The following is a 24533-nucleotide window of genomic DNA, read 5'->3' on the forward strand; positions in this document are numbered from 1 at the left end:
GGCGGGTCCGGTGCACGTGGCCGGCGAGTGGGCGGCCCCGGTCCCTGCGCCCGGGTCCCTGCGCCCGGGTCCCTGCGCCCGGGTCCCTGCGCCCGGGTCCCTGCGCCCGGGTCCCTGCGCCCGGGTCCCTGCGCCCGGGTCCCTGCGCCCGGGTCCCTGCGCCCGGGTCCCCACGGGCACCGCCTCCCCCCGTGTTCCGGAACGGCTCCGTGAAACCGGCTGCCCACCCGTTACACCCCGCCTCGGCCCCGGGAGGTCACAGCCAGGCACAAACCCCAACGAACGCTCTGCCCTCTGCGGCCGGGAACAGCCCGAGGGGGAGGGAAAGGTGTGCGGGGGGTCCCGGACACAGCCCCGGGGGGGTCCCGGACACAGCCCCGGGGGGGGTCCCGGACACAGCCCCGGGGGGGGTCCCGGACACAGCCCCGGGGGGGTCCCGGACACAGCCCCGGGGGGGGTCCCGGACACAGCCCCGGGGGGGGGTCCCGGACACAGCCCCGGGGGGGGTCCCGCCCAGAGCCCCGAGGGGGTCCCGGACAGAGCCCCGGGGGGGGTCCCGGACAGAGCCCCGAGGGGGTCCCGGACAGAGCCCCGGGGAGCTCAGGGCAGGAGCTGGGTAGCGATGGAGAAGCCAGTTTTGCAGCAGCACCAAGAGCAGCTTCACACGTTGTATCAAGGTGGAATATCAGGAATCAATTTTTTTTTTTTTTTAAGGAATGGTTCCCACACGGAAGCGAAGTTTTAAGTCCACGTTACAGTTTGTTTTTTTTTTTTTTTACTGTCCATCTTCTGGAATTTCAGAAATTCTGTCTATTGATTTCAAGAGATCAGCGACGAGCTGCAGGGATTCTGCTCCAGAGATCAGCTGCCTGGAATGGGGGAGAAACAGGGACAGAGTGAGGAGGGGGCAGAGGGTCTGGGTGGTGCTCACCCAGGCAAGGTGTGATTTTCAGGAACCAGACAGAAAACTTCACTTCCTAAAGTTTAAGAGGCTTAGAGAGTCTTAAGAATAATGGGTTTATATTAAGTAAAAAAATAAGACTTAACACATTCTAGTTATTTTCACTAGAAAACAGACTGCAGGTAAGTAAGGACACAGAGTAGCTGACCTGGCATACAGAATATAACAATCTGAGTTTCCATCCTAAAAACACCACTGGGACCTTCAGTTGTGACCTGAGACAAACACCTGGGGTGGTGTCAGGAGTGTCACCTGCAAACAACTCACTTTATTGAGGACTGGGAGTTGGTGATGACTGTGAGAAGGTTCTGCAAGGCCACTTCTGCATTCTGCTTCACCACAGCCAGGCTTGCTGACTGCCCTGACCTCAGGGCTTCATTCTCTGTCTTGTAATTCTTCAGCTGAACCTAGACAGACAGAAAATTCCTCTGGAAATAACCACAAAACACCACAAAACACTTTGCAGCTCATTAATAGGTCCCAGGCTACCTGGAGAAAATGTTTCCCCAGCTCTGGAGAGCTCTCTTGCTGAAACCTACAGCTCTGAAGTGTTCATTGGAACTGAAACTGCAGCTTTTTGCAGCATTTCCCTGCCAGTCTCCAGCCCTTGTTTCACAGACACAATCCAGTGGTAGAGAGGACTATTCCAGCTCCAGTGGTGGGGATGCTGACAGGGATGCAATCATTTAACCTGTAGGATCCCTCAAGCTTCTCCCCTGCTCCACCAGGCACCTCCCCACAGCTGAACACCCACTTGCCCTCTGCATTCACAGCTCCCAGGTACCAAACAGCACTTGAGCAGCACATGAAACTCCAGCAAAACTGTAAGTGAAGTGCCTGACATCCCAGAGATGATGTCAGCAGCTTGTGGAGAGCTGAAATGTTCTAATCTAGGACATCCCCTCTGGCACTGACCAGGAAAAGTGAGGTGTAGTTAAAATTTGTCTCAACTTCAGGCTGTGTCCTCTCAGCCCCAGCCCATTCAGCAAGGCTTCAGAACACTGCTTCTTACCTGGAGGAGTGCATTTTCCTGTTTCAGTTTTGTAGCACTGTTCTCTGCTTTAACAGCCCGTTTCTGAAATGGAATAAAGATGAGTGAGGCCATGGCAGAGGTGAGGACACAGCAGGCAGTTTGAGCTAGGCAGGAATGCAGGGTTCCAGCACACAGAGATTGGGTCACATCCCCTCATGTTCTGAATGCTTTGAGATGGGGACAGTGCCCCCAGCCATGGCTCATCAGCTGCCTCCTCCCTGATTTTCCTTCCTGATTATTTTCAAGTGCCAACCATCACCTCCAGGCATTAAATTTTGTTCATGGAGAAGAGGAAAAGGTGTTCAGTATAAATAGGCAAGCAGGAAAAACCAGCTCTTAGTTCATACAGGTGTTTTCAGAAGGCAGCAAAGAAGCAACTGAAGTTGTTGATGAATCTGAAAATGCTATTTCTGCAAAGACCTCCCTTATTCTAGGCAGCAAAAGGAGTTTTAGACTGGGACACTCATTTGGAAAAATCCCAAACATGTCAGAGCTGTTTGGTGCTCACACAGGTGCAGCAATCACTTCAGCTCCCCTCAAGGGGAAGGAAAAGGAACAGAACTGCACAGCTACAAACAAGCTTCTGCTCTCTGGCCAGGATGCACACTCACAGTCATCAGCTGGAGATTTTGTTCCACGTGCTGCACCATTGCTTCCAGGTCCTGTGCTTCCTTTTCTTCTTTAATTTTGTTTTCCTCAAGCTTTTTTTCAAGCTTCCTCATCCTTAAGAAACAGGAGACAATACTGAGTAAGCACTTGTAACATGAAACAGCTCAGTAAGAGAACTCTGGGGAAGGATCAAGAAACTCTTCTGTGTTAAAAAAATTAAAAAATAAAAAAATAATGAAGTTTTCCCCCAGAAGTACACTTCCAGGCTGTGGCTCAGGGGATTTCTTTGCTCAAGATGCATTAGCATCAAGAGGAACTACAGAGCTGAATGCAGAAGGCTGTACAGAACACACAGCCACTCACAATCAGCCTAGATAAGGGGGATTCTGAAACCAAGGGTTACCCCCTGGCCACAGAAACACCAACAGCATCCTGAAGAGGAGCAGCAGAGCACAGGGGGTCCAGATGAGAACTTTAAAAACTGCCACCCTAGATCAGTCCCCAGGTCGTATTTAAGCTCAGGAAATTCAAGTGTCCCAGTATCAAGGTGCTCAGCAGCAAAAATGAAAATGCTTTTCTTGCTTCAAAGGAGAAAGATCCATTATTTGGTTAATCTGAAGCACGAGGAAATGCACCCTGTCAAGCACTGCCCTCATTTTCACTAATCACCTAAACTGCAGGAAGCATAAGCCACACACACACTCATCAGATGCCAGCTTGCTACTTACTTTCCAAGCCTTTTTTCAATAAGAAAACCAGGTTTGTTAAAGCTTTTTAACAAATAGCATAGATTTCAACTACATTTTTCTTCTGTCAAGACGTTGACTCTCTCCAGTGAGCACCTCTTCTAAGACAACTCCTGGCTTATGAGGTTACTTTCCCCCATACTGTGGCTTACGCACTTGTCTGCTTGAGATTCAGAGAAAATCTGAAGCTTATAGATCTTGCTTCTCAAACTGGCATTCTCTTCTTTTAGCTACAAAAAATAAAAATAAAAATTCCCATTAGAAATGAGGCTGTAGCTTCACAATGCTCCAAGACCAGTAACAGAAGACAGAGAGCTTTAACTGCTGGCAGTCTCTTGTTTCACACATTCCATGATGGTCAAGCTCACTTTCACACTTGCTTTTCCCCTCTCAAAACCATTTAATCCAGTAACCCTGTGGGGCACAGAAACCAGTGCTATGTGACTGATCAGATGCTGTTAATTCTAAAATAACATGATCTCAGGGGACAAGAGGAGGAGGAAGGGAAAGAGGAGGAAGAAGGGAAAGAAGAAGAGAAAGAAGAAGAAGAGAAAGAAGAAGAGAAAGAAGAGAAAGAAGAAGAGAAAGAAGAGAAAGAAGAAGAGAAAGAAGAAGAGAAAGAAGAAGAGAAAGAAGAAGAGAAAGAAGAAGAGAAAGAAGAAGAGAAAGAAGAAGAGAAAGAAGAAGAGAAAGAAGAAGAGAAAGAAGAAGAGAAAGAAGAAGAGAAAGAAGAAGAGAAAGAAGAGAGAAGAAGAGAGAAGAAGAGAGAAGAAGAGAGAAGAAGAGAAAGAAGAGAGAAGAGGAGAAAGAAGAGAAAGAAGAGAAAGAAGAGAAAGAAGAGAAAGAAGAGAAAGAAGAGAAAGAAGAAGAAGAGAAAGAAGAGAAAGAAGAGAAAGAAGAGAAAAGAAGAAGAGAAAGAAGAAGAGAAAGAAGAAGAGAAAGAAGAAGAGAAAGAAGAAGAGAAAGAAGAAGAGAAAGAAGAAGAGAAAGAAGAAGGAGAAAGAAGAAGAGAATGAAGAAGACAAAGAAGAAGAAGAGAAAGAAGAAGAAGAGAAAGAAGAAGAAGAGAAAGAAGAGAAAGAAGAAGAGAAAGGAGAAGAAGAGAAAGGAGAAGAAGAGAAAGGAGAAGAAGAGAAAGGAGAAGAGAAAGAAGAAAAGAAGAAGAGAAAGAAGAGAAAAAAGAAGAAGAGAAAAAAGAAGAAGAGAAAAAAGAAGAAGAGAAAAAAGAAGAAGAGAAAAAAGAAGAAGAGAAAAAAGAAGAAGAAAAAAAAGAAGAAGAGAAAAAAGATGATAAGGAGGAAGAAGACAAAGGAGAGGAGAAAGAAGAGAATGAGGAAGAGGAAGGCACCCAGACCAGGACAAAAGCAGCAGGACGGCCAAGACACTGAATCAGACTCATGCTGCCAAGAGTTTCAGACTCATTTCTCTCCTGTAAGGATCTTTCCCGAGAAGGTGCCACGCGTGGCACATCCCTGTGTGTCTCTGCTTTGGGCTGGCACCGGGGTCCGGTCCCAGCCCGACCCACGGCTTCGGAGCTCGCCTGACCGAACCCAGAGCCCGCAGGGAACGCCCGTGCCCCCCAAGCCCCAGGTGCTCACCTCCCGGTAGCTGGGCTGCCGCGGGGAGGGCGATCCCGGCCCCGGGGGGGTCCCGCGGGAGGCCGGGCCGGGGTCCCCGCTGCCCTCACAGAGGAAGCAGCCGGCGGAGGGTGAGGGGGGGCCCGCGGTACCGAGCTGGGACAGCTCCACGGCCAGGGGCTGGTAGCTCTCGCTCCATTCCTCATCCTCCTCATCCTCCTCCTCCCCGGGAGGCAGCGGATCCGGGACCGGGAGGAGCCCGGGGCTGGGGTGGGACCGCGCCGCCTGCGGAGGGGAGAGCGGAGCTGAGGTGGGTACGGGACGGGCACCTGAGGGGCACCTCAGCCGCACCTCCGCCCCGGCCCTACCTGGAGGTCTCCTGCCCCCCCCGCCGCCTCCTCCCCGCTCCGCGCTTTGCTGCGCACGAACTCGCGGAAGGAGAAGGGGTTGGGTTCTGCCGCGCCCGCCGCCACCGCCTCCCCCCCCCCCCGCCGCCATGGCGGCTCCGGCAGCGGGACGGGCCGCGGGGCGGGGCTTGCCTCACGACTGACCAATCAGCGAGCGCCTTCCCACACCTCAACCAATCGCGGCCTCGCTCCCGTCCCGCCCCGCCCCTCCCTCAGCCCCACCCACCCACCCGGGGTCACCGCGGCTGCGCCCGCTCCCGGTGACAGCAAAATGGCGGCGGCCGTGGCGTGGCTGAGGAGGGGCCCGTGGGGCCCGGCCCGGCGGTGAGAACGGAGGGCAGGGGGGATGCGGGGCCCGGGATCGGCTCCCGGGGTCGCTGACGGCGGTTGCCGCTGTCCCTCAGGTGCAGGCTGGCGGGCGGGCGGAGCTACAGCGGCGGTGGCGGCGGTTACCCCAGCGTGTCCCTGGCCTGCCCGCTGCCCGGCGTGCCCAAGGCGGTGTTCGCGGCGGCCGAAGGTCAGGAGAAGTTCGAGACGAGGGTGACGGTGCTGGAAAACGGGCTGCGGGTCGCTTCCCAGAACAAGTTCGGGCAGTTCTGCACCGTGGGCAGTGAGTACCGCGAGTGGCGGGCAGGGGGGGCCGGGCCCGGGCTGAGGTGCGGGCAGCGAGTGGGGGGACAGGGCGGTGACATCTGTGGGGTGAGCGTCCCGGGTTTGGAGGGGTAGAAGTGGCGCTGAGCGGGTTGTTTTCTTCACGCTAGTTCTGGTAAATTCGGGATCAAGACACGAAGCCAAATACCTCAGCGGCATCGCACACTTCCTGGAAAAATTGGCGTTTTCTGTGAGTACCGGCGGGGCCTGGGGCTCTCAAACCCCCTCGGGCTGCAGCACCCTGGGGCTGATCCGTTTCAATAGGTGGTGAGGGTATTCTTTGGTAATTATTCTCAGCATCAGTGTGATTTGAAAGATGGTTGTGCTCTCGTGGGCAAGGTTACAGAAGGTGATGCTTGCCCGGGGCTCCACTGAAGGGTTATGAACATTAATTACTGATTAATAACACTGGTATCTTCTGTCTTAGTCCACAGCTCAGTTTGCCAGCAAAGATGAAATTCTGCTCACCTTGGAAAAGCATGGGGGCATTTGTGACTGCCAGGCATCAAGGTACAGTGTTCCTTCTCTGTGCTCTGCTATCTCCTGCGTGGCTGTAACACTGACAGTAGCTTAAGTTACTTTTTCTGGTGTGAGAGGAAAAGCCCCTTTTTGCTTCTGAGCAGCAGAAATCAATTTGTGGTGACTGCTAAGGAGCCACAAAAGTGAACTTGAAAGGGTTATGAAAGTCAGTTCTGTTTCCTTCTGAAAGCATTTAATGAGTAATGGTCAGAGAGCTTTCTCTGTCAGTTCCTGATGCAGGTTGACTGACTTCTCAGTGCAGAACCCCTCTGTTTTTGTTGCAGGGACACCATCATGTATGCTGTTTCTGCTGAAGCCAAAGGCCTGGACACTGTGGTCAACTTGTTGGCTGATGTAGCACTAAAGCCCAAATTATCAGGTCTGGGAACACAAGTCTCTGCCTCAAAATAAGTCTCCCAATGCATGACTTGCTTTTGGATTTCAGAATTCTTCATTAGATTGTGCTCATCAAGAAGCTGTCGTGTAGCAGTTGGGCATTTTGCATGGTGGTAATTAACTCTCTCTCATTACAGATGAAGAACTTGAGATGACTCGAGCAGCCATACGGTTTGAGCTTGAAGACTTGAACATGAGACCTGATCCAGAGCCTCTCCTCACAGAAATGATCCATGCAGTAAGGCACTGAAAAGTCTGCCTCGTGTGCAGCCCCCCTGCTTGAGACTTCCTTCATTCTCTTCCTCCATTTTTCCTCAGCTTCAGGGTTTATTTTAGACAATTCTGAAAAAAAGATTTTTCTGGTACTCAGATTTTGGTGGTGAGAGGGAGAATTCTGCTGTCCCTCCACTTTGAAATCCTGCATTCTACACACATGAAGGGTGTCTGTAGAGTGATGTCTTAGCTAAACTAAACTAAAACCACCCAGTACTTACCTTTGCTGACACTGGTGACAACATTAATGAAATTATACCCAGCTTTTCCTCTCACATATCTCAGGCATCACTCTGCAACAGAAAGAGAAGCATAGGCAGAAGGGATGAAGTAATATTTGTTCCTGGAATCTTTTTTTCCCTGCAGGCAGCCTACAGAGACAACACAGTTGGACTGAACAGGTTCTGCCCTGTGGAAAACACTGACAAAATCACCAGGGAGGTTCTGCACTCCTACCTGCGCAGCTACTACACCCCAGACAGGATGGTGCTGGCTGGGGTGGGGATTGAGCACGAGCAGCTGGTGGAGTGTGCAAGGAAACACCTACTGGGAGCAGAACCAGTGTGGGGCAGTGGGCAGAGCCAGGAGGTGGACAGATCTGTGGCCCAGTACACGGGAGGCATTGTCAAGGTAAAGGGGAGGTGGCACTGTGCCTGTCCCTCTCTGTTGCAGGTGCACGTTCAGCCTTGAGCTGGTTTTTCTATGGCTTTGCTTTTTCTAAAATCAAACATTATTCTTGAGTATGCATCAAAATTGGCCATGACAGACACGAGTTGGGTGGCAGGTTAATTATTGGGAATGTGGGATGCTGATATAATAGAAGCAATTAAACAGTTCTGATAATTTGTCTGCTCTTCCTACAGGTTGAAAAAGATATGTCAGATGTGAGCCTGGGCCCTACGCCCATCCCAGAGCTCACCCACATCATGATTGGATTAGAAAGCTGCTCATTTTTGGTAAGTACCAACCTAAAATCCTTTGGTTTGGGTCTCAGAACAGCACATCCCACATGTAAACATTGGCAGTGCTGCTGCTGTAAGTACAGACATCAGTCTGATGAAGGCACTGACCTTTACACTCTTCTTGTGCCATGTTTCTCTCTGATGCTTTTTCTCCCTCCTCACTCACCCCAGGCTCTGGGGAGCTCTGCTGGCATCTCACTGCATTTCTTGTTGTGGTTCAGGAGGATGATTTCATTCCCTTTGCGGTGCTGAACATGATGATGGGAGGTGGAGGCTCCTTTTCAGCTGGAGGGCCTGGCAAGGGCATGTTCACCCGGCTGTACCTCAATGTGCTCAACAGGTTTGTTTCTCTTCCTGGTGAAGAACCTTCCAACAGGCTCATGAGGAAGATTTTCCCCTTTTGAAGCCCCTCAGGTTTTACATCAGCTCATTCCACTTGGGCTGATTTGTCAGGGGGCATTTTGAGAGGGTGAAAGTAAAGTGAATCTTCCAGTCCAGCCTTCAATCAGGAGACAGTAACAGAACTGGCAGTAGGTGCCAGTAATGCTGCTCTGTGTTCTGGGTTTGGTCTCAAGGATGCAGCTGGAGAGAAGGAAGCAGATGGCACATGCAGAGATTGTCAGAGGCAAGGACTGAGAATTCTCATTGGCACTGCTGAAAATCCTGACAGTCCACTAGGAAGAGGCTTGCTGTCCATGTTTGTTTAATTTTTACATTTAAATTCTGCTTTTTAAATACTGTTTGTATCCTCACAGGCACCACTGGATGTATAATGCCACCTCTTATCACCACAGCTATGAGGACACAGGTCTCCTGTGCATACATGCCAGTGCAGATCCAAAACAGGTACACAGTCCTTAAGAAGTCATCCCACTGCCTATGTCCAGACAGTAATGTGACAGAATAAGCACATTCTGATCTTCCTTCAATTATCTGTTTTTCCTAGGTTCGAGAGATGGTGGAAATCATCACAAGAGAATTCATCCTGATGGCAGGAGCAGTAGGAGAGGTCAGAGCCTCAGCCTCTGTGCTCTGTGAGCTGGAACTGTGCTTTGCTCTGCTCTTGCTACAAGTCATTTTCCTAGACCAGTACATTAGGTGTTTCTGTAAAAAAATATTGCAACTTTAGCAACACATTGACAAAGAAGAAGGTGTTTCCAGAACTCTTAGGTGGTTATCTGGTATTGCAGAGCAGTGGCCAGGCTGTTCTGAACTTCTGTATCTGCTGCTGCTCCTTCACAGGTAGAACTTGAGCGAGCGAAGACGCAGCTGAAGTCCATGCTGATGATGAACCTTGAGTCTCGACCAGTTATCTTTGAGGATGTGGGGAGGCAAGTGTTGGCAACAAACACAAGGAAGCTACCTCACGAGCTCTGCACCCTCATCAGTGAGTAGAGGAAGCTTTTCCCTGCCTTGACTGGGCTGTAGGGACCTTTGGGTGGGGGAGAAGCAGCTTACAACATACTTTCGTAGCACAGATGAATTGCCTCAGGAAGCCTGGGGGTATAAACACTACAGATTTATGTTTCTAAAAGCTTTTCTTCATTGCTTGCAAGCCAGCACAATGATTATTTTTGTCAGAAGGAAGGAAAAAAACCCATAAGCAAGTTAAAGAGGGTCTAGAGTCAGGGACTGGGTTTCTGAGCACAGACTGCCCATGGTGTTGAAGCTGCTTCATCCTAGTTAGAATGTACTTGTCACAACTCTGGCTTTTCTCTTCTTTTCCTGCAGGTCAGGTGAAACCTACTGATATCAAACGAGTGGTCACTAAGATGCTACATAAAAAACCAGCTGTGGCTGCCCTGGGTGACTTAACAGATTTGCCCAGCTATGAACACATCCAGACAGCACTTTCCAGCAAGGACGGGCGGCTCCCCCGGCTCTACCGCCTCTTCCGGTAGAGCTGCAGCTGCCTGACAGACTCCCTCCTTTTTCTAATGTTTTGGAGATGAAACCCTTGCTGCCAGCCCTCCCATCTTCCCAACCATACTTTGCAAACAGAGCTATGCTACAGCTGAACCAAGCTGCCTCAGTACACTGGAGGGAAAAGAGCTCCTGGTGTTGAGGCACCCACCCTGGCTCTGGATGAGTACTTTGACCCTCTGAGCAGGTGACAAGAGAAGATTGGGTGTAAACAGCCTTCTTTTGGCACTGGGGAACACAGCAAGCCAGAATACTCAGCACTGCAACTGAAAGGATGTTGGTAATGCTCCATGGAACCTCACTCTAGAGTGAAAGAGATCCCATTTTTCAGGTTTTTCAGTGAACAAGGCTAAAGAATAAAAGTGCTTTTACTCCAGAGTTGATACACAAACAAAGTTATTAAAGGAGTTGCTGCTGCTACACCTTAAACTTGTACTTTCTTCACTGTCACTCAGATGAACTGAAGGCCTTGAAAAAGAAGACATTGTCAGTCTCACAGCAGAGAAGTTGCTCAGCTAGGAGTCAAGACCAACAAACTAATCTTTAGAAAGCTTAGGATCTTGAAAGAGACTGACACTTGTTACAAAACGACACAAAGCTAAGTACTATGCATGTGAAGAAAGGGATATGTAAAAAGGGAGGAATAAAACATTTGGTTTACATAATCCCCTGATGTAGGCTTAAAAATATTGACAGCTGCATAGCAGCACCTCACTGGCCAGATGTGTGCTGAAAGAAGCAATCAGCCTGAGAGCAGAACACTGGGAAGCAGCTCTTGCTTTATCCCCACCCCATTCCTCATGCAACTGGAAGAAAAGGTGTTGCATTGCTTCTTGTGAACCCCACAGATGTGTTCAGTTACTGTGTATGTATCCTGGTTTGTAAGAAAATAAAGAGACCTCTGGATGACTGGAGCAAGCAATAGGAGTTCTGAAATTCATCAGCTAATGGCTGAGTTTTTTCAGCTGGCAGGTGAAATGTGCTTTGTTCAATGCAAACAATCCCCAGAGAAATCTGTCCCCCTTTTCCAGCTGCAGGCAGGGTTAGCATGCATCACACAACTCCTCACAACTCTGCAATAAGACCTGGTTCACAATTAAGGTATTGCATTAATTTAATCTTTATTCCTTTAAAAAGAAAGGAAATCCAAATACCTGATGGCTACAGACAGGTCAGTGCCATATGTTTGTACTGCAGCAGAGAAGCTCTGTCCTGGACAGGTTGCATAGTTGGCAGCACTTCCTCCCAGTTGTTGGCGTGGCATTTTATGTACTAAGGTGATTAATGACCAGCAGATCTGTGCCCATGAGGAGTTTTTAAGTATTAGCTGTACTTAACACTTCACTAACACCATCCTGGTCCTGTAGGATGTTCAGCCTTGAGACAACACCACTTAAAGAACAGGAAGTTATTCACAGTTCACCAAATTGGAACAATCAAACCAAAAAGGATTTAACTGCAATCAGAGGTAATGGGGCTGTGCTGATGGACCTGCTGCAGGTTCCCTGTCCCTAGAGCTCATCTGATACCACAACAGCTTTGGTGAAGCACTGCACAGTAGCTGTACTTAGAGCATTGATTTCATCTCAGATGTCCTGCTGCTGAAGGCAGGTAGTGTTTGATCACCCCTGGGAAGGGCAAGCAAGTTAAGGAGGGGATTGTTCCAAGCAGTCTCAATAACATGGTCTGAGACACTGGTATTTCCCCTCTCAGGAACAGAAGGCCTATAGGATAATTGAAAGGCAACATTTCTACACTTGGAATGTACAGGAGTACATTCACACAGGTCGTGCTGTAGAGGACTAAAAAAGCCCAACACAGGAGCACCATCCTTAGACAAAACTGCCCAAGTCCCCTAACTGGTCCCTGTTAACACATTTTACAGACTAACATACACGTGGCCACAGTAAGGAGAAAAAAAACCAACTCCACAATACACATAAGCTAACCAGATCAAACCAACAGACAGAAACATTCACCCTTCTGCAGGCTTTTCTTAAGTCCCCTGCCCCCCCATCATGCCAGTCCCAGAAGCTGTGCCCCCTGTGTGGAGTCACACTGCATCTGGTTGCTTCCCAAGATAGAATGGTTAAAAAGCAATCAATTACATCTATTGGGATGGATGTCCTAAATAACTGACTCCATTTTCCTCAGCAAAAGCACTTGAGCTACATGGATTAGCTCATGCAAATGAATCCAGGATGAGGTTTAAGACATTCTTCACAAGCCACAGCAACTGCCAGAGGTGCTTAAGCAGACAATTCCCTGCAGGGTTTGCCGTGGCCTGAAATCTGCTTTCTGGGCACCTCTAACACAAGCATTGCAGAGTTCTGAGCTCAGGAAATGCTACAAATGCTGCTGGATTTTTGGTCCTTTTGCTCCTGCCGTTTCTGAAGTTCCCTTGTAATCCGCCTCTTTATTCCGATTAAATAGAGCTCCCTGTCAAACTGCCCTGCAGCCAGGGGAATGCTACAATATAAAAACAAGCAGTTAGATCAAGGCACAAATAAATGATTCCTGTTTGCACCAACATTTCTCAACTAGTAGTTTATATAAAACAAAGGCCAAAAACCTAATTTTTACTTTCTTAAGGCATTCAGCTACTGCTGCGGGAGAAAATCAATAAAACAGAGGTCTTCCACAGCAAGAAGTTTTTCACAATACCTTTAAAATACAAAAATAATGGTTGTAAAAGGCAAACGTACTGTGAATTTCAGCAGGAACACGCCTGCATCCATAAGGGACATAAATGAAGGATATTCTTTCTGACCCTAAACCAAAAAACCCACTCATTTGAAAAGCTAAACTAGGCTCTTGTTAGCTTGGTGTTCACCAGCAGGTGAGCTCAGGCTCACTGGAGCCACGTGCAATCCCACAGAAGAGCTGAAGGAAATACTCACTTGTCTCTGCCAGGCCTCACTTTCACCCGAAACAAGGCAAACACAGGTCTATGGTCTGAAGTTTTGATCACAGGACAAGAGGAGTATTTGACAGCCTGGATGTCATCTTTGTACCGACTGCGATACACAACTCGATCCTGGGGGTGCAGAGAGAGGAGACACTGCTGGGAATTCCCTCTGCTCACCCACCCTGGGAAGCACTGGTTCACAAAAAACCAAATCTATTCATTTACCACATCCCACTCAGTGGGATCAAGTGGCTTGGATGGGGACATATTTGTGAAGAGTGTGTCTGATCCCAACAGCAGTTCTCTCAGCAGAGGGGAGAACGCACTGGAATGGGATGTAAGGGGAGGAAAATGGGATCAGCAGCCTGTGCCAAACTCTTCCTCTACTCACAGATCCTGCAACCCTCTCTTCCAAACCAGTTCCAGGTGCCCTGTTGCCCCTTGAGCAATACATCTCAGCATGGCTCTACCTCATGCTGTGGCATGCTGTGTCCAGCACAGGTTGGGGGGTCCCTGGGGGTTTCCCTGCCCTTCCCCAGCTGTGGCATCTTGTAGGGTACTCTGAGAAGCAAAGTAAGGGGCTGATGTCCCCCTGCCAGCACCACAGCCTGCAGGCCTGGTCCCCTCCAGCTGGAGGATGCCCTGGCCAAAGGAAAGCTGGTGGGGTTTGGAGGGAGCCTCTGCAGCTTTGTCTTGCAGGTGAGAAGCCCCTCTGTAGGCTGAGCAGCCCTTCTGAGCACCTGAACTCATCCCTTACCGTGTAGGAAGGAGTCCTTTGTTTGGAAGTGGAGTCATAGCTGTCCTTCCCTATGTCAAACTTGTAAGAAGGACGGAAATGAATGTCTGCCTCTTGGAATCCTTTGAAAATAGACCCTAAAGACAAGGGGAAAACAGCATGAACAACAAACTTCTTCCCAAGAACCTGGAACACTTCCTGCATTTATTCGACACTGCTGGGTAGAAACTGCAGCCACATAGACATGACTAGAAAAAAATGGGCTTAAAAATGGGCTGGGACACTGGGAAGGGAGGAAGATCAAGTTCTTACACAGCAAGGATGAAAAGCTAGTGAGTGGTTATTTAAACAAACAGTACTTGGTACAGGCACTTCCACTGAAAGCTCAGGATGCTTTGCAAATGTCAGCTACTGAAATCTAAATGCCCTGGACACTGACAGAGAATGATGCTCAACTCATAGAGGTGTCAGATGAAACAGCAATAAAAGACTTGGGAGATTACACTATATATAGCAAAATGCTAGAACAAAATGTTCCCAGTACAGACTGCCACTGGATTTGGCAACTGCTGACTTCCCTTTTTAGGGAATTTGACAGCAGAAAGCAGCAAAGGCCTCTAGGAAACAGGGGTTTGGCTGTAGTTTTATGCAGAGATGTCTTTGTTCTTGGTGGCTAGGGAGACAAAGAGCTGTCCCTCACCCCTGCTCATTTCACTGGTGAGCTGGTCATATGCCAGGAGCTTGGACACATCTGTGTCTGGGTTCTGCTTCAGGATGGAATCCACTGTTTCCCGATCCTTATTTAGTCGGAAGTTGAAGTCACCAAACCAGAACACTTCATCAAACCGAGTTGTGACATCACCTGCAAATCCAAGCCAGGAGTGTCAGTGTAAAGGTAAACACCCTAAAAAGTGCTGAAAGCAAAAAAAAAAAAAATCCCAAGCTTTTCTTCCCTAAATCTTCTGAATTTTGAGGAAAATTAAAGTATATGATGTAGCAACAACACTCATTAAAACAAAAATAATTCCATTATTTCAAAGTGAAAGCAGTGTGATGCACTGCTCACTGAGGGTCCTGCTACATATGCTCAAACAACAATAAATTCTTTCTTTTTACTGCCAAGAGATACAATTCTTGAGCACGCCTTCTGTCTGTGACCATCACAGAATGTGGCAATAAAAAACTGAACAGGAAGCTTTAAAAAAATGACAGAAAAAAGTGAAAGGCTCTGTAGGACCTAAAAGCAGGAAGAACACAGAAACCTAATGCCACACTGCAGATAAACAGTAAATTCACCTTTCTAGAAAAAGGGCTCAACCTTCTATCAGCAGCACAGAACTAGAACAGAATCTGGCAAACAATACTCTGTGCACGTGCAGGTCAAAATCACATTCCTTCTCTTTTAGTCTCCTCAGAGCAAAAGACCTGTGTTTTCTTTTTACACCACCTCATTTTTTCCTTAGCACAGACTGAAATGCACAAACTCTGCTCTTTTGGGCTCCCACACAAGCCTGGTTTCACTTACCAGAACTGGATCTATATGGGTTTGTATCCGGAACGTTCTTGGGAAGTGTGAGGGCCTGGATGGTTTTGTTGTAGTCCAGTTTCCTCTCATTCACCTTGCTGTCCCCAGCTGAAAGACAAACATCCCATTTCAGCCAAAAATGGATCATTCCCACTTCCATCTTTGATTATAACAGGAGCTTCCAAAGGACAGCAGAGATTTGCCACGTGTAAAATGTAACACTCTGACCCAAACTGCAGAGACTGAGAAATTATGACAAAAAGTGTGGAAAAAAGGACAGAGTTCTGCACAGGTTCATTTCTGTTTTTCTAAACATTTCTCTTTTTCTAAGTTTGCTACAAAAAAAAATCCTCCTCCCTTATTGTTCTTGAGCTCAGCAATACTGAGCATGACTTCTGTCTGTGACCTTCACAGAATGTGGTAATAAAAACCAGAACAGGAATCGTTTTAAAAATCATAGAAAAAAGTGAAAGGATCATAGAAAAAGTGAAAAGACCCTTCAGTCTGTCCTGCTCCTCCATGCTCCTGCAGCTTTTTTGTCTTTATAAAGCAATCCTTGTCCTCCCTCAACCAGGACCCCTCCAAACACACTGTAAATGTCTCTCACATGTGAAGTGGGATGTGATGAAGAGAAAGGAGGTCCCAAAAAACGTGAAGCAGATTCCCAGAGCTCCCTTGGTTTTGATGTGAGATACAATTCGAGTTGTCACCGTGGCATACTCCACTTCTGGAAGGAGAAAAAGAAACTGCTTTTACTGAAAAGCCTCGAGAGACACCCAGCAGGGAAGTTTGGTGAGGAGAAAAGCACAAGGCAGGTGCTGCAGCAGAGTTTTCACCTCCCCACACTCCAGCCCTTGTCAGACACACACCTGAGCAGAACCAGATGAGGTCCCTGCGGATGAAGACTGACATGTAGAGCACCCCATGTGCAGCAGAGTGGAGCATCACATAGTGGGGGCCCAGAGTCTCCTGCAGGCGGATCTCCCACTCTCTTCTGCAGGAAAGAAGAAGAGCTGGAGCACAAGGACAGCACAGGAGACAACAACCAGGAAAAGGACATCAGCGTTGTGAGAACAGAGCAATCCTGATGCAGAATGGCAAATAAGGGTCAGCAAAACCTCCAGGGTGCTGCAGTGAAGGCTGGAAAGCCTGGTGTGTAACTCCACACGTGGCAGGCAGCAGGATCTGCACCTTAGTGAGGCAGCACTGCTGCCCCTGCACTGAGGAAAAGAGTCCCAGCCTTAACCAGCAGAGTCTGACAGGAGCCTTCACCCTGCTCTTCCTGTCAGCCTCGGACAGAAGCTTTGCAGTGCTGTATTACTGAGCATTTCATTCAGCCCATGAGCTCCCTCACAGCCAGCTCAGATTTTTGGTAGGATGTCCACAAAAACCAGACTGGAGTTCTGCTATTCGTCACCCCGAGAACAGGGACATACTCTGTATTTCCTTATTTTTGTGACATTTTCCTCTAAAAGCCATTTCCCCTGGTGCTCATGCAATGGAATTCAGTCTTACTAAATGAGTTGTTTACTGAAAATATTAATAGTATGATGGAGAAGTCTTTCCTGGCTAATTAAAACCAAATTAATTAGTTAACAATAAAACAGGATGGTTCATTACATTGTTTTTGCTACCTGTCTGGACAGCCTTCTTGAACCCCAATGACATACATGTCCTGGGCATAGTCAGGATCTGTTGGTAATAAGAAGTCATCCAGATTGACTGGAAGTTCCTATTATTAGAGAAAGAAGAAAAAAAAAAAGAAAGAAAAAAAGAGAAAAAAGTTAAACCAACATTATTAGCTATGAAAATATTTACTAGAAAAGTAAAAAAGGCCTGGTAATTTGATAAAAATAACCTCAGGTTGACAAGGAACAGTCACAAACAGAAAAATAACATCACCCCAGTTCTCACAGCAGAGATGAGGTCACTTCACCACTCCAAAAGACATGTGGAGGCTCAGGTGCTCACCTACCTTCTGACCCTGCATGTTCCAGGTGGCCACAAAAATCCCAATATTCCGGTCAGGGAAATATCTGCTAAGTTCTTCTGCTCCCAGTAAGGCACCACTGGCCAGAAGGCTGCCTTCCAAGTAGCTTCTGTGAACACAAGTCCCACAATTCTTCCTTCAATCCAGCTCATCAAATTAGCTTTCAAGTAAATAATTTATTGAGCCTGTGGTCTGAAAGAGTATCACATTCAGGCAGGGGAGATGTGCCACACACCACCTGCCTCTCCAAAGAATGTGCTGCTTCCAAAAGCCAGGGGGATTGGCACATGGATACCAAGTGGAAGAAGCATTTTTAATCTTGCTTAAGATTTGCAAATAATATTTCAGCACAAGGTCAGGGAATGCTGTGCAGCTCACTGGCCTACCCAGCTGCCCCCCTGACCCCAAAGGCTTTGCAGAGGGAACTCCTGGTGGCAAACAAGTAACAATCTATCCTTGGGGCTTTTTTACCACTCAGTAACACTCGATCTCAAAATTATTTTCCCCTGTATCCCTGACTGCCACTCAAAGGGCTCAATAACCACTTTTATCCCTAGAGGTCTCACAGATGCAGGTCCTGTAGCTGAGTATTTGCCATCTTTTACCTTTTAACAACTTTTCTGACCTGCAAAATTATCAATAACATTCATTGCAGGGTTTGTGCTGTGTTCTGCAGCCAGCACAAGCAGAGGATGTGACACAGCAGGGTAACAAACACACCTGGTTCCCTGTAACAAACCATCTAAACTTTACTAAGAACGAAGACAGATGCAGAGGTCAAGAGGAGCAAGAGGTCAGGGCCACAGGAGGGGAAAGTGCTGAGTGGAATCACTCTTCCTCCAGAGATTCCTGGGAAAGCTGGGGCAGAGGAGCTCCTGTGGACACCCTGAAGCAGCACTGGACCTGATGGGATCCTGCCAGAAGCCAAATTGCTCATCATCTGCTCAGCTGCTCACAGGATGGTCACAGTACTGCACACACTGCATGAAAGTCTCAAGGTAAAATAAACATATTGGTGGTTTTTTCCCTGCCCTTTGCCTTTTCAGCTCAAGCTCAATGTACTTTTAGATTTAAAAAATGTTTTTCCCAACTATTTGCACGCACAGCCACTCTCTTTATTTTCAAAACAGATTATTTAAATTACTAGCAAGCTGACACTGAATCCAAAATATTCTATTTTTCCCAGACGACTTTCAACAAGACAAGAGGACACAGTCTTAAGTTGTGCCAGGGGAGATTTAGGCTGGATATCAGAAAGAATTTTTTTACGGAGAGGGTGCTCAGCCATTGGAATGGGCTGCCCGGGGAAGGGGTGGATTCTCCATCCCTGGAGACATTTAAAAAGAGCCTGGATGTGGCACTCAGTGCCATGGGCTGGGAACTGCACCGGTGGGTCAAGGGTTGGACTTGATGATCTCTGAGGTCCCTTCCAACCCAGCTAATTCTATGATTCTATCATTCCATGATTCAACTCATGAAAATCAACACCCAGCTGAAAGGAGCACGTGGAGAGTAGCAGCACAAATACCCTCATCTTGAGACTCCACAGCAGCTTAACCAACACAGAACAACTTCTGTGCTTTACCAGCTGGTCAGAAGCTCCCTGGCTCTGCCCAGCAGGATTCTGCAGGGCAGCTGCCTCCCTGCCAACACATCCCAAAACTCTGCCAGGAGAAGCTGAGGGACATACCTGCTTCGGACATCCTTGGAGCGGATGGGAGTGAGGAGGCTGAAGGTGGATTTCATGGAGTCTGTGGAGCAGTTATCACAGCCCAGCCCATGTCCATGCAGCCTGGTGTCACTCAAGCTGCTGCTTACCCTTCCCAGCTTGTGCTGAGAATAATGTCGGTAATCCAGACAATCCACCTCCATCCTATTAGGTGTTCTCAGCCCGGGAGAGGCCACGTTCAGCTCCAGGGGTGGCAGAGGTCGGGCTGGCATTATTTGGGCCAGCCGGGGTTTGCCCGCAAACGCCTTCCCCCGCAGCAGCCCGCCGAAGGCACTGGAGAGCTCGCAGGCGCGTTTCCCCAGCTCCGAGCTGTCTCCCCCTCCTCCTCCTCTGCTCCGCCCCACGGCAATGGCTTCCGAGCCGTCTGGAGAACTGTGCGAGGAGTTGCTCGGGCAGCGCTGGGGGCAGGGGCTCCCCCTCCCCCTGACCGGAGGGCTGAGGGAGGCTTCTTCCTGCAGAGAACCGCTGGAGGAACTCGTCTCGTTGGGATCGGTCAGGCTCTCCTGGCTGGTTCTAAACCTCCTCCACCTCCTCCAGCTTTTCTCATCCAGAGATGCAGCACGTTCCAGCCGGGGTTTCCGAGGAGGTCTTGGAGTGATGGATTTAATTTTCATGCCAGCTTTCAGTTCATTTGGGAGAAGCTTTGACTTCTCATGGAAAGAGGTGCCTTCACTTGGAGGATCTCCCAAGGTAAGCACCCCGTTGCTCTCAGCCCCCTTTTTCACTGCTTTGCCAGCTTTTTTAGCATGCAGGTCCTGGACTGCTCCACCCTCTGTCCTCGGAGTCACACATGCACCTGAGTGCTGTGGAAACCCGTTTGGAGTACTCATCCTCCCCCTGGGATCAGCTATGGACACTGCTCCATAGGAAAGTCCCTCACAGCATGGTTTCCATCCCCTGCTTACCCTGTAGAGGTTGGTGGGGCTTTAACCAAGGCAGAAAGACAACAACTGCTGACAGCTCAGCCCTCAGCTGGGAATGAAGAGGAGGTGTAGGTGTGGGCAGAGGCATTGTCTGCAGAATTGCAAGAGGTGGGATACCTGGAGGAAACACAGAGGAATTATTAGTTATTGAGCTGTGAGCCCCTTAACCAGAAAGCAAGTTCCTCACAGGACCTCCCTCTAGAACAATTCAAAACCCTTAACGTGACCTTGCTAGCAAACCAATGATATTTTTTATTTGTTTGTTTCTTCCTTTTTTAATTTTTTATTTTCTAAGAGCAAAGCAGTGAGCTGGTCTCCTTTCTGCTGTAAGCAGCATGGGTGCCTACAGACTTATTTAAGGGAAGGTCGGGCATGCTGTTGGCATGAGAGGAAATCAGAACTGCACAGAAAGGGCAGCTTGTTCTCCTGGCTGTGCAGCAGCCTGGGGCTGGGCTGCCCACAGCACGGGGTGCTCCAGGCCAGGAAATTTCCAGTGATCTCAGCTTCTGCTCTGATCTCACAGCAGGAGATCACTGTCACCTTCCTCTGCTTTGTGCCAACCCCTGGTTGCTGAAACGGAGAAAATACCCGGACGAGTAGTTTTAAGCACATGGAACTGGGGTTCAAAGGAGACGGCTTCGGGGAGGTGGTGTGGGGGGGAAGCCCCTCGTTATTCTGCAGTCATTGCAACCCCCCGGGTCCCAGCGCAGCTCTGCAGCTCAAACCCCTGCGGGACCCAACCCTGCCTGGGCACACCGGAGCCCTGGGTCTGCATACCGGGTGAAGCCACCCACTGGGAGAGCAAGAGGAGGAGATCCCCTCACACCTCACCCCTTCACCCCTCACACCTCACCTTTTCACACCACACCCCCTCACCCCTCACCCCTTCACCTCTCACCCTCTCACACCTCACCCCTTTACCCCTCACCCCTTCACCTCTCACCCCCTCACCCCTCACCGCAACAGTCCCGACACCGTCAGCACCAGGCCCGGGAGGGGGGGGGGGGAGTGGAAGGTGAGGGACGAGACCACGGCCCCGGTACCACCACCCCCCCCTGAGCTTCCCCACCACCACCCACGAGACTCCACTGACCTCCGGGCCCGCAGCCTCCACGCCGGGCCGGTCCCGGCGGTGTTTCCCCCGCTGCCAGAGGCAGAAGGTGGCGGGAGGAGGAGCCCGGGCCCGCAGCCGCCTCAGCCCCAGCCCGGCCCTGGCAACGGCGGCGTCGGCGGCGTCAGGCCCGTCCGGAAAAAGCGCCCCCTGGCGGCTCGGAGGAACGATCAATAATGAAAGGGCAGCGGGGGGAGGCGGCGTGGAAAGCGTTGAAAATGGAAAGTTTTAAGCAAAAAATGTCAAGCTTTCAGAAAATATTGCAATTAAATTTTATCCTATGCCTACAGAGGCGATGTTGAACGCCGACACTCATTTACAACCCCGCGGGTGAAGGCGGTTCCAGCACGGAGCGCCCCACCCACTCCCCTCTGCGCTCAGCTCCCCCCTGACCCGGTTCTGAGGAGCTCCCCTGACCCGGTTCTGCAGAGGTTCCTTGGCCCAGCTCGGCAAAGCAATAACCACCAGCAGAAGTGAAATGTGAAAGTGCTCCAGAGCGCAAAATATTTTATTTAAGAATTTACAGTGTCAAATCTTACACTTAGGAAAGATCGGTGCTCCCAGCTCCAAGGAAGCCTCTGGGAATTGAGCTGTTTTGGCAGTCTCTACTGAAAGGAGAAAAATCAGCAGCAGTCTGGCTAAACTAGAGGAAAACCAACTGTCTGGCTAGGGTGCAGTTATAGAAAAGTAAAGCACAGTGACTGCTGCTGACCATGCCTGGAACTGGGTATGGACCATTATGCAAAGGTTCTGAATCCCCCCAGCAGCATTTTGGTTTACATACAAACCTCTGAGGACACAGGTAAGGCTGTGGAGAGCTCAGAAACATGGTGTTATTCAGGAGAAAAAAAACCCAAAAAAACAAAAAAAACCAATCTGGGACCAACACTGGAAATTTCACATTCACATTATTTCTACTCGTGGGCAGAAATTCAAGTAAAATCAAATAGTTTGGTGGCAAGTTCTAAATAAAATATGGCCTAATGATTTAATAAATATTTAAAGTTTATTTCTCTCTTTTGTAGATAATTCAGATTCTTCAGCGAATATGAACGTTGCATATCATGGTTTTCAAGATTCCCTATTAGAAACCTAAAGATTTAAAAGTCCATCAGTAGAGGTCTAATCCCATCTACTTTTAGTACGTTTGAAATTCAGCTGTTAGCTATTTAAGATCTTGGTTATTTTTAGTAATGGAAATTCAGGAACAGAGCATTATGCAGATCCTGGCACTCAACAGGAAGAAACTTTTAAACAACTTTCAAGCTGTTACCACCTTAATTGTACAGTGCCAGCAGTCTGAGAGAAAGCAAGTAACCATATTGCACTTAAAAGAACACTCACTCATCAAATAGTACAGCATTGGCTATTATACAGAGAGCTTCTTCCAGACTATACAGTTGGCTTTACAAATAGTCTAAACCACAAACTACATACATACTAGGGAAAGATCCAAATCAAATTAGTATTAGATTACAGTCACAGGTTTCATTCCATACAGGTCAATTTGGATGAGCTGTGGCTCCCTCCCCCCCCCACTTCAGAAAACAAACCAGCACCAGGCATTTCCCAGATGAACGTCTCCAGTTTCATACACTGACAAACCAAGTCCTGTTTAATAAGCATTACAATTGTGCATGGTCCTCTTAAGGCCACAGAGTGTTATCTTACAATGTGGACGTGTTTTTCCCCTGCTGGGAGGGGAGCATCCTTCAGAAATTAAGGAATCCCTGAAACTATGTCTTCCAAGGTCACACTATTAGGTTTAAAATAAAGGAATAAATTGCCTATGCAATTTACAAATAGTTTTTGTAACAGACAGCAACTATTCCCTCCCCTGTGTCTATTTTTTATCACAGCAAAGCTATTTCTAGCCATTTTTTTTTTTTTAAAGGAAAAGTTACATATATTTCATGTTTGGTAATGATTTGTGTAGATGAGGTGCAAGTAGGGAGACCCATGAAAAAAAAAAATCACCCATCATTACATTTCTGTCATGTCAGCTGCAGCTAGAACTGATACCATGTGCTGTAAAGATTGAATAGTTCTTTGTATACTCAGAATGTGAGCAAGGATTTCAAATACAAAGCCATTGTATTCTACTTCAATGTTGGATACTTCCTCTGTCCAATTCTTCCCAGCCTTGAACTTCCAGTGGCTGCAGGAGACTGGAAAAGGAGAACAGGCATTAAAAATGTTCTGTAGAGGTGTCATACTGGAGAGAAAACACAAAAACTTGGCAATAAAGTTTTGAATGCAAGCCTGTTAACTCACACAGGTGCTGGGTTAGACAAGTGCACACCTAACACTGCATGACACAGTCTGGGTTAAGCCAGTAAAACATAAAATCAAAATTCATCCAAGATTTAGGGTCTGTTTGCTTGATGTTTGCTATCAGAGCTCAGTCACACTTCAGAAGCAGTGCACATTTCAACAGTTTTCAGCTCTGTGGCTCTAACAAGAAACTCATCCTGCAGCAGCAAGAGCCTTGCTCTGTGTAAAAGCCTCACAGGTACTTGTGACAGTGAGATGGCCTCTTGTGTCACACAAGCTTTTACCCCTTGGCACTTTGGGAACAGATGAAAACAACTGCCATGCAGCAGCTGCTGTTCCCTTACTCTGCCCTGCAAAATTCCCAAATGCTACAAAGACAGGGAGAGCCCAGAGGCAAAGCAGGGACAGACTGGATCATCTCACTGTGAGGCTGAGCTGGGGGTGTGGGGGGACACAGAGACCATGTCTAAAAGGCACCTGGGAGGCACAAAGAGGTGGAACTTGTACTGATATTAACAGGTAACTTGATGTGGCTTTGCAAGGTGGGTGTGGCTTGTGGTCACCTCAAAAAAGAAGGTTCAGCATGATTACAATTTACTCAAGCAACATTCCACTACGTGGTTGAACAGTCAGGGCTTACAAGTCCATGGTTTGGTTCAAAGCAATGCTGGATGGGGCATTTACTCACTTGTGCAAACTGAGAAGGATTGTAGAATGGTACCACTCCTGCTGAGGGTCCTCCTGAGGGTGGAACAGTGGCAGGCTAGAAAGCAGAGAATACTGAAGTTAGAGAACTGCAGAGCTTCTCTGCCTCTCAAACATGGGTTGCTTATTCAACACAGAGAAAATATTCACAGTAATAATGCCACCAATATGGACAGAGCAGCATATTGTAACAACTGCAAAAAGTGCCAGTACAGTTTGCATAGGTATCTTTAAAATTACTTAAGGTAAAGGAATTGGCAAAACAATGTCACATGCACCAACTGTAAACAGCTCTGAAAATCCAAAGCATGCAAATCCAGAACAAGACACCAGTGCAACTTCACTGAATTAGTACCTTCTGCTTTTGTTAGTAAACCTTAGGACTTGCCCCAGAACAAACATTCTATGTCAAGTTTTGCCTTACTAGAAATATCTTTGAATCACTCCTTTATGGTGATCCCACAGTACTGGAACTTACAGCAGAGATGAAGCATTCCTTTAATTCCTACAGGGGCTTTTGCTGATAAAACAGGCAATGGTACTATCACTGATTTGAGATGACAAGGTTGTGACTG

At 48.2% G+C, this 24533-nt stretch overlaps 3 protein-coding genes across 10 annotated transcripts in view; 1 reads left to right on the forward strand and 2 right to left on the reverse strand.

Moving 5' to 3' along the window:
• The first annotated feature begins 5560 nt into the window (after window positions 1–5560).
• PMPCA (peptidase, mitochondrial processing subunit alpha) lies at window positions 5561–10486 on the forward strand. Its single transcript, XM_071765941.1, has 13 exons — window positions 5561–5657; window positions 5738–5943; window positions 6095–6174; window positions 6412–6494; window positions 6788–6882; window positions 7037–7137; window positions 7539–7802; window positions 8036–8128; window positions 8356–8474; window positions 8890–8980; window positions 9081–9143; window positions 9377–9521; window positions 9866–10486. The coding sequence occupies exons 1-13, from the start codon at window positions 5605–5607 to the stop codon at window positions 10033–10035; spliced, it is 1563 nt and encodes a 520-aa protein (XP_071622042.1). The 5' UTR covers window positions 5561–5604; the 3' UTR covers window positions 10036–10486.
• A 675-nt stretch (window positions 10487–11161) lies between these two features.
• INPP5E (inositol polyphosphate-5-phosphatase E) lies at window positions 11162–21096 on the reverse strand. The gene is made up of 11 exons (XM_071765950.1): window positions 20962–21096; window positions 18907–19985; window positions 17202–17325; window positions 16861–16958; window positions 16096–16220; window positions 15834–15953; window positions 15227–15334; window positions 14402–14563; window positions 13723–13838; window positions 12958–13094; window positions 11162–12526 (listed from the first exon to the last, which is right to left on the reverse strand). Exons 2-11 carry the CDS (start codon window positions 19773–19775, stop codon window positions 12394–12396), a joined length of 1992 nt encoding a protein of 663 aa, XP_071622051.1. The 5' UTR covers window positions 19776–19985; window positions 20962–21096; the 3' UTR covers window positions 11162–12393.
• A 357-nt stretch (window positions 21097–21453) lies between these two features.
• SEC16A (SEC16 homolog A, endoplasmic reticulum export factor) overlaps window positions 21454–24533 on the reverse strand; it is a 29380-nt gene continuing 26300 nt past the window's right edge. For all 8 annotated transcript variants that reach the window (XM_071765947.1, XM_071765946.1, XM_071765949.1 and 5 more), the window contains 2 exons: window positions 23942–24016; window positions 21454–23147 (listed from right to left, as the gene is read on the reverse strand). In XM_071765947.1, the coding sequence (XP_071622048.1) occupies window positions 23079–23147; window positions 23942–24016 (144 nt within the window). In that variant the 3' untranslated portion in view covers window positions 21454–23078. The remainder of the gene's footprint in view (window positions 23148–23941; window positions 24017–24533) is intronic.

The sequence above is a fragment of the Heliangelus exortis genome, chromosome 22, assembly GCF_036169615.1.
Source record: "Heliangelus exortis chromosome 22, bHelExo1.hap1, whole genome shotgun sequence".
Lineage (NCBI taxonomy): Eukaryota > Metazoa > Chordata > Aves > Apodiformes > Trochilidae > Heliangelus > Heliangelus exortis.

Bases quoted from the DNA above. Each gene is read 5' to 3' on its own strand.
- PMPCA (XM_071765941.1), top strand. From the start codon at position 5,605: ATGGCGGCGGCCGTGGCGTGGCTGAGGAGGGGCCCGTGGGGCCCGGCC. The intron at 6,883-7,036 runs GTCTGGGAACAC...CTCTCATTACAG, and splicing joins ACTAAAGCCCAAATTATCAG to ATGAAGAACTTGAGATGACT. The intron at 8,475-8,889 runs GTTTGTTTCTCT...GTATCCTCACAG, and splicing joins TACCTCAATGTGCTCAACAG to GCACCACTGGATGTATAATG.
- INPP5E (XM_071765950.1), bottom strand. From the start codon at position 19,775: ATGAGTACTCCAAACGGGTTTCCACAGCACTCAGGTGCATGTGTGACT. The intron at 14,564-15,226 runs GTAAGTGAAACC...TTGGATTTGCAG, and splicing joins CCCATATAGATCCAGTTCTG to GTGATGTCACAACTCGGTTT. The intron at 12,527-12,957 runs GTGAGTATTTCC...TTTATATTGTAG, and splicing joins GTGAGGCCTGGCAGAGACAA to CATTCCCCTGGCTGCAGGGC.